The 9,036-nt window shown below is 41.0% G+C and overlaps 1 protein-coding gene across 1 annotated transcript; it reads right to left on the bottom strand.

Annotated features, from left to right (window-relative positions):
- Nucleotides 1-3,688: 3,688 nt before the first annotated feature.
- Nucleotides 3,689-7,960, bottom strand: LOC111158904 (T-cell-specific guanine nucleotide triphosphate-binding protein 1-like). The gene is made up of 2 exons (XM_022521225.1): nucleotides 7,737-7,960; nucleotides 3,689-5,396 (listed from the first exon to the last, which is right to left on the bottom strand). The coding sequence occupies exons 1-2, from the start codon at nucleotides 7,825-7,827 to the stop codon at nucleotides 4,060-4,062; spliced, it is 1,428 nt and encodes a 475-aa protein (XP_022376933.1). The 5' UTR covers nucleotides 7,828-7,960; the 3' UTR covers nucleotides 3,689-4,059.
- Nucleotides 7,961-9,036: the final 1,076 nt, after the last annotated feature.

The raw sequence follows: 9,036 nt of genomic DNA, 5'->3' as shown, positions 1-9,036 counted from the left end.
GATCGGTAAACTTGGTGGGAGCCAATTAAGACTCCCCATTCCTCTGCCATCTTAACTCTAATTATACTGAAACTTTTAAAATTATGAATAAATAAAGAAATTTTTAAAAAATCTTCTGCTTTGTTAGACCACCCATTAGTTTAGATAATTTGTTTTGACTTGCTTTTGTTTCTACAAGCATTCGGTCTTTTTTTAACTATACAGTTGTATACCTATGTAAATACCTATGCATATTTCTAGTGTAAATAATTTGCACTAAGTGAAATCTAGTTCTTACCATTGCCTCTCCACACAGTATCATCACTTCCCCTGTAGGTAATTACATTTTATTCCTAAAGTTTTCTCATGTTTAATTGAAGAATATATGGAAATATACATTTATATTTTGAACTGCCTTAGATCATCAGTAACATACTACACACATAATTCCCCATCTTACTTTTTGCACTGAACAATAATATATCCTGGAGATGAGTGCATAACAATATATAGGGAATTACTTATTCTTTTGTATAGTTGTCAAGTCATCTATTTTGTAACTAACATCTCTATTGAAGAATATTTCAACTTAGTGTTTTCCCATTTTGAATACTGCTGCAAATAATAAAATATGTGTTTTTTGTAATTTTTCCGGTTTTTTGTCCTCCCCCCCAGCTGATTTAGGTAAAAATGACAGATAAAATCATATATATTTAAAGTACACAAGGTGATGATGTGATATAATTGTACATTTTGTGAAATGATTACTACAATCAAGTTAATTAATACATTAATCACCTCACATATTTACCTTTTGTGCTTGTGTGGTAGAAACACTTAGGACCTACACTGTTAACAAATTTCAAATGTACACAACAGTGTTATTAACTATAGTAACATTCACCTTATAACTGAAAGCTTGTCCTCTTTCAGTAGCATTACACATTTTCCCCACTTTCCAACCCCTGCCAACCACTAATCTACTCTCAATTTTTATGGCCCAGATTCTTCAAAGAGGGATCACTGTGGCAAAGTGTAAATGTGTGTGTAATTCCACTAGAGATGGTGTAATTCACATTATAGGCTATATCATATGTGCAATCACCAGCATTGTATGACAACCATTTTTTGACAGTTTCATCAAACTTTGCAATTTCCCCTAATCTAATAGGGGATAAATGATATCTTAGTGTAGATGCCATTTCTAATTTGCATTTCCCTTATTAGATGAGGAACTGGATATGTTTAAGGAACTTTTGATTTTTTTTTTATTTCCAAGTAGTAATCATAATCCTCTTGTCTCTTGTTCCCTAACCTCTGAAGCTTGGGCACAAAATATACTGTTACCAAGCAAGGAGTGTCTAGACCCACAATATGCAAACCCTTTGACTATTTTCCCATCTTATGCACTTGTCTGCCTCATAAATAGACCAGATAAAGACTTTTTCTTAGCTAATGTTTCTCTTTCATCTCCTGTGACACATGTTCATCTCACTATCTTTTATGTTTATTAAATACAATGGTAACCCTAAAAAGGAGAAGAAGGTTATCAGTGAACATTAACTGGTGATCTATCAAAAATCAGAACGTTATTGCATTCATGAAGGAAGGCAAATGTTTTGGAGAGGAAAATGGTGGCAAAGTAGGAGGACCCTAGGTTCACCTTGTCCCACAAACACAACTAGATAACTATCAAATCATCTTAAATACCCCAGAAATAGACCATAAGGACTACAGAACAAACTCCATGACTGAAGGAGTGAAGGGGCCACATCGAAGAAGGTAGGAACTGCAGAGCCATGGTGTAGGGAAGAAAAGAAACATGCAAGCTGTGGAGGGGAGAGAGGCATGGTCACAGAAAAGGACAAGAGAAAATGGAGCACATAAGTAACACAAAAGGAAAACATTTCCCAAAGCAATTGGCATGGGAAACAAGGGTCTAAATGTCAATGAGTTCTTGAAAGTGGTAGGTCTTAAAGCCTGGAATTGTAAAGGTCAGTGGGCTCAGCTGGGTAAGAGCCCAGAGGGCACGGCACTGCTCCTGGTGAAAACACAGGCAAACAACCCCAGACAGACAGCCTGGAAACAGTGACCCAAATAGTGCCTGTGGCACATAGTGGGGAGTTGTTTCGATCTTCTCAGACTAGTCCCTCAGAGGCAGCATCATGGAGGAACAAAGGAACAAAGGAAGTGGCCAGTACCATTTCCTCCCCACCCCTCAGCATAAACACAGAGCCACCTGCAGCAAACAGCAGAGTGCCAACACTGGCTGCTTAATTTGCATACACCAAAATCCACCCTTCTGGAAATACCAGAAGGCAGTGGAAATGCCCTTCTTAGGCTTCCATCAGTCCCAGGGTGACAGACTCCTCCCCCAGAAGACCAGCCCGAACCCCTGTCCACACCACATCTCCCACCAACCACAGGGTTCTTTAGGCCTTCATAGCTTCTCATAAGGGTGGTGTCAGGTCTTGTTTCACAAGAAAGCATGATCCCACTTGGTTAAAACTCAGGATTCAGGAAAAGGACCAAACACTGCCTACTGCAGACAAATAGAGCCTTTACAGACAACTGGCCTGAAGGATAGAGCAGCCAAAACAACCGCAGGGTACATGCAGCATACACCAAAGACACTCTCTAAAACTGCACCACTTCCTTACACCATATACAAAAATAAAGTGAAAAATGGATTGAAGAATTCAATGTGAGACCTGAAACCATAAAAATCCTAGAAGAGAACACAGGCAGTAACTTCTTTGATAATGGCTTTAGCAACTTCTTTCTAGAAGAATCTCCTGAGACAAGGGAAACAAAAGCAAAAATAAACTATTGGGACTACATCAAAAGAAAAAGCTTCTGCAGAGTGAAGGAAACAGGCAACAAACTAAAAGGCAACCTCTGGAATGGGACAAGATATTTGCAAATGACATACCTGGTAAAGGGTTAGTATCCAAAATATATAAAGAACTTAAACAATTCAACATACAAATAATAAATAACATTAAAAATGGGCAGAATACATGAATAGACATTTTTCTAAAGAAGACATCTAGCTGGCCAAAAGACATAAAAAGATGCTCCACATCGGTCATTATCAAGGAAATGCAAATCAGAACTACAATGATATATCAACTTGCTCTCGTCAGAATGGCTAAAATCAACAATACAAGAAACAGCAGGCATTGGTGAGGATGTGGAGAAAGGGAACCCTCTTGCACCATTGGTAGAAATGTAAAATGGTACAGCCACTCTGGAAAACAGTATGGACATTCCTCAAAAAGTTAAAAATAGAAGTACCCAATGATACAGCACTACTAGTTATGTGCACAAAGATTAGAAAAATACTTATTAAAAGGGATACATGCTTCTCAGTGCTTATCTGCAATAGTCAAATAATAGAAACAACCCACATGTCCATTGACTGATCAATGGATTAAGATGATGTGATATATAGGTACAGATAAAGATATAGATATAGATAAAATGAAATATTGCTCAGTCATAAAACAGGATGAAATCTTGCCATTTGCAATGACATAGATGAGGATAGAGTTATGTTAAGTGAAACTGGGTATTACTTGGAGGTGTTGAATCACTATACTGTACATTTGAAACTAATATTACTCGTATGTTCCATAATTGGAATTTAAATAAAAATTTTAAGAAGAGAATTTACGGATTCATAACAGAATGTCAGGAACACCAAAAATGCACTATGCATGCATTTATTTCAAAATTCATTTTCAGAACCCACTCTGTGCATAGCCATTTTTTACTAGTATGTCAGTAGAAAGACCGGTGCTGTGTATGAAGTAACCATCACATAAAGAATTATTCTCTCCACTAATCAGAAAATTCCAGATCACTGTCCTTCACTTTTCCAAAAATAATCATACAAAGGAAGGATTCTTCAGAGGTTATTGCTCTCACTGTCAAATAATAGTCAATATGTTAATGGTTTATTCAAGAGTCTGTTATGGAAATGTCTGTGATACCCTTGAGGGCAGTGGGTCAGAATGCTTAAAGGAAGCCCTAAGTCATCTTTCCAGGCACCAGTGCCATAGCAGCACTGAGAATAATTCAGGAGCTGGCTGTCTTACTTTTCCCATTTTCATTCCCAACATCCTGAGGTAAACAGGCTTGCCCAGAATCCTCAAAGTCCTTAGAAATCTGTTTTTCAAGAAGAACTTTTGCATCATCCGCTACAGTCTCAAGCACAATATTTTGAAGGTAGAAAATCTTGTTAAAGCAAATACCAGAGGAAATGGGTCCTCCACTAACAGAGCAGAATTTTTTGATGTATATCTGCAGTTTTTCTCCTAAGGATTCCTCATCCTTCTCAATTGATAGCAAATGGGGAAACTTAAGATTTTCCTTGAGTTTCTCCACCGATACATCCAAGTCCTTGGCCATGATTTTCAGGGATGAGTCATCCAGCCCAAAGTAAACCCTGTAAAGGGTTAAAGTGTCCTTTAAAGTCTCCATATCGTTATCACTGATGTAACCCATCATAGGGACAAAGGCCAATGCTCCAGCCTTCATGGCCTCCAGCCAGACCTTCTGTCTCAGGGAATCCTTCTTACGGTCAATGGTGGCCTCAGTAATATTCGGCAGGTGTTGCATAAAGATGTGGCGCTTATGCTCTGGGAGGTCCCTCAGAAGGGTACTTTCCAGCCTTGGGAAATCATAGTCAGCCAAGTCAAAGTTGGAGATTAAGAAGACCTGAGGATCACTCACATTGGCCTTTTTAAGGTTATTCACACAGTCATTGCGGATCTTTTCCAGGATTTCTTGTTCATTAAATTTGTTGGGTTGACACCTTTTTACGTTACTTAAATCACTGTCTATTTTAGTTCGAACAAAGTAGAAATTCTTCTTCATTTTTTCAATTGCTGAAGACAGTTGTGCATCATTGCTTTTGAAGCGGGTAGCAGAGACAATGATAAAGAAGTCATACTCCTTAAATTTCATTTTCTCCAGATACTCATGAGGCTGAAATGTAGTGGTCCCTATGCCAGGCAGGTCCCATAATGTCACACTGGGAAGTTTTGGGTGTTCATATTTCGTTCTCTCCATGGTTGTCTCTACTGGCCCAATAGCGGCAGCCCCTTCCTCCTCAGCCCCCAAACCCCGTATGGCATTGATTAAGCTGGACTTCCCTGTCCCAGACTCTCCAGTCACAGCAATGCTCAGTGGGGCATTATTGATATCTCTCAATGCATTATTGATGACAGAACCTGCACTCTGAAGGTCCCCCGCTTTCAGACTTGATTGAATTGAATTGATGGCTTCCTGAGAGATGATTTTGCTTTCCATCTTGAAGTCCTTAAAAAACTTCTCAAAGCTGGAGGCCAAATCACCACCATGAGAGGGTTGGGAAGAGGAGGACTGACCCATGGCTAGAACAGGAGAAGGCACTATGGGGAGAAGAGAAGAGGGAAGGAAAAATAGTTAGTATAACAAGGGGTGGCTTGGGCTGTGCTCTTAGGGACAGTATAACATCAGTCCTGGCCACAACATTATATCCAGCAGTCCTTCTCTTTCTATCCAGACATTGTGTAGACTTCTGACCTGGATATAAAATTTGCCCTTGCTCAGTCTCTTCCCTTATTTTGGAAAGTCCTTCTTCTTTAAGATACTCTTCATTCTTACGACTAATTTCAAAGCCTGATTCTTTTATCCAAACTTTCCTGTCCACATTATTCTTTGTTTATCTTGCTTTAGTTTTCTCTATTTGTAATGTTATGAAAATAATACTTCTTCACGGTGGCAAATCTAAGAAGACAGCACCAGCACATACCCTCACACCCCTTCCCACCTGTTCTGTGGGACCCTCCAGAAAATCCACTTCTGATAACCTTAAACATCACCATGAGACATTCGTTCTCACATGAGGTAGCTAAATAAGGATGAGAGGCTCCTTCCCTTCTCAGAAAAGATACCGTATATTTTTCATTAGGAGATAGAAATTTTTAATGATTGGAAATGTGTTAAAGGACTCCTTTTTGTTTTTCTGGGAGTAGATACAGCAGGGGGCATGGATCCCCATGCTCTAAAAAGTCATGCTGGACTATCCACCTGGGACTTGCTATGAACCACCGCAACTGTCCTGAGACCCCATCCATCCCCTGCTCCATGCTCGGGTGTAAAACGGGACAGAAACCCTATGGGAGAGATAAGTCACCTGGAAGACTGACTAGTCTTTAAAGTGGCATTGATGGGAAAGGTGGCGTGAGCAAAAACTGAAGCAGGAGTTGAGTGGAATGTTGTAAGAAGTCAGCCATGATGAGGAGGTCCCTCTGTCAGCTTGCCTGCTGGCAATCAAACTGAGCTGGATCTGCAGTCCTGGACCTATCTGATCATGAAGGATTAGAATACCTTGAGCTGTGGGAACCAAGGAAATCATATACACAGGACTAAACAGAATGTGAAATGTCTGTATACTCTCTCCTATGAAGACTGGCAACTATAGGAATTCATATTGTCTGACTAGAGAAGACAATAAACACATGCCTCCCTGGATGAGACTGGTTGAAAAATGAAAAAGGGGTGTCCAGAAAACGGGGCCCTTTTAAGGTTTCTGGGCGGAAAACAGCCAGATTCTCATTGTGGTTCAATGCACTCATCGAGGGAGTAAATGCTTGATTTAGTAGAAATATTTATCTTTGGATGTCACGCATTCCATACACTCCTTGTCTGCATGCCCATTACAAGCACACTTTGTTCTATTCAAATGATATTCCTATGCCACTGTCTCGATTATTACAGCGTCACATTCCTTCTTGTTTTTCTTATTCCCTTGTTGTATTGATAACATTCACAATGAAGGTGGAGGCAGAGTCGGGCTTGGGAATGCATTAGAGTGTCTGGTCCCCAGGCCCTCTCCTTTTTACTACTAAGGCGTCTGAAGTAGTCTTTTCATCTGTTGCCTCAGGGTTTGCCTCAGTTTTTAGACCAGCAAGCAAGTCGCTTCAAGTCACCACTGATGTCATGCCAGCATGCAGGCCGGAGAGGTGAGCTTGGGCTAAAACTGAGGGATCAGACACATCTTCCAGGGGCTTCCTGGAAGACATTAGCTTTAGCCTAGGATGGAGGATGGCAAAAACAAATTAGGGATGACATTTTTTAGAGCAAGTGTACAAGGTCTGGACTGACACACATATGACTAGGGCATGGAAACATTCTCCTTAGAAGAAAAAAACTGGGAATCTAGCTTGCAAGGGGTAGCTATTAAGCAACTTAAGAAAGCACTTGTGACTTCTCAGCAGGAATATTCTTCACATGCAGAAGAGTAGAAATCTTGAGCAAGTGGCATGTGCAGGGTCAGGCCCTTGCTGTGTGGAGAACAAACACTATCACCCCTTTGGACAGCAGGCAGGACACAAAGCAGAATGGGAAACAGTGAGTGTGAAAGAAGCATACACAATTAGGGCCTCAGGGAGGAGCCAACGAGATGAGACTTCAGCCCTATCAGGTGTGGTCTCATGCCTGTGCATTCTCAGGGGATGTAGGAGAAAATACACAGGAGAGTGAGGAAATCTCTGACTGAGACAAGTCCTGAGGAATAGAACAAATACAGCAAAAGGAAATCAAACGACGGGGTAGGAAATGCAAACAGATGTGGACAGCAAGATCCTATGTGCTGAGCAAATTTCAGCCTCACAAAAGCCATGCCCTCAGCTGATGTTGTATGTGATGTCCTGTTATTTATTATTTTCTGCTGCGACAGCAATGCAGGGAGAGCAGGGGCAGAGTACCTTCTGGTATCCCTGAGAGCTTGTATTCTGACCACTGGCAGTGGGTCCTCTGTGGCTGTGGTAGAAATGGGAGGGAATGTGAGAAATCCATGCCAGTAAACCTTAGGTGAACGTCTAGACATACATTTCTTATCTCATTCTCTTAACAACATGACTCACAGACTTTATAGTTCTAAGGAGCCATGTGTTAAGAAGAAAGTCACAGGGTCATAATGGAGCCACTTGAGTTAGTGCCCCAAGTCAGTTAACCAAGACTTAATACATAAAGCCGTTTCAACCTCCAGGGATGTAATCTTTCAGTAGTCAACAAGGCTATTTCTTGGTCAGCACTAAAATTATACTGACAGATCCCCATCTCTCCCTTAGGAGGGCAAACTTGGCTAAAACAATGGATTCTTTCCTGCTTTCTCTCTGTGCTTAAAAACGTTTCCCTTTCTGTAGCTTAATGGAGCTCCTTTCTATTAGCTAGGTGGGATACTGGCTGGTTCAAAAGTCTTTTTTTGTTGTTGTTGTTTGTTTGTTTGTTTTTTTAAAGATTTTTATTTATTTATTTGACAGACAGAGATCACAAGTAGGCAGAGGGAGAGAGGAGGAAGCAGGCTCCCTGCGGAGCAGAGAGCCCGATGGGTGGCTCCATCCCAAGACCCTGGGATCATGACCTGAGCCAAAGGCAGAGGTTTTAACCCACTGAGCCACCCAGGTGCCCCGATTTATAAGTCTTTTAATAAATCCAATTAGGTTGGGCGCCTGGGTGGTGCCCTCAGTGGGTTAAGCCTCTGTCTTAGGCTGAGGTCATTATCTCAGGGTCCTGGGATCCAGTTCTGCACTGGGATCTCTGCTTGGCAAGGAGCCTGCTCCTTCCTTTCTCTCTCTCTCTGCCTGCCTCTCTGCCTACTTGTGATCCTTCTCTGTCAAATAAATAAATAACATCTTAAATAAATAAATAAGTAAATCCAAGTAGGTCTTTAGAATATACTTGGTTGAATTTTGTTTTTTAACAGATTTGGCGGCAGTGTCTAGATCCAAAGCGAACTTTTGACTCTATCTGGGGACAAAAAGAAACACAGGGGTGGCACCCCATGAATCCTTTGATTTGAGAGTCTTTCTTAATATTTCCAGGGGCCACCAGTAAGTCCATCTTGGTTTGAGCTCTTTCATGCCTTACCATTCCTGATTGAATTGCCTTTCAAGTCCAGGTTAATGGATCACTCTGTCACAGACACAGAAGGCAGTGACAGCGCACCAGCCCTTAGCCCTTGGCTCAGACAGAAGTCCACCCTGGAATCCCTTCCCCAGTTCC

The sequence above is a fragment of the Enhydra lutris genome, unplaced genomic scaffold (genome assembly GCF_002288905.1).
Source record: "Enhydra lutris kenyoni isolate GAN:26980312 unplaced genomic scaffold, ASM228890v2 scaffoldscaffold64, whole genome shotgun sequence".
In the NCBI taxonomy this organism is placed as follows: Eukaryota; Metazoa; Chordata; class Mammalia; order Carnivora; family Mustelidae; genus Enhydra; species Enhydra lutris.
This window is presented reverse-complemented; position numbering and strand designations above follow the sequence as displayed.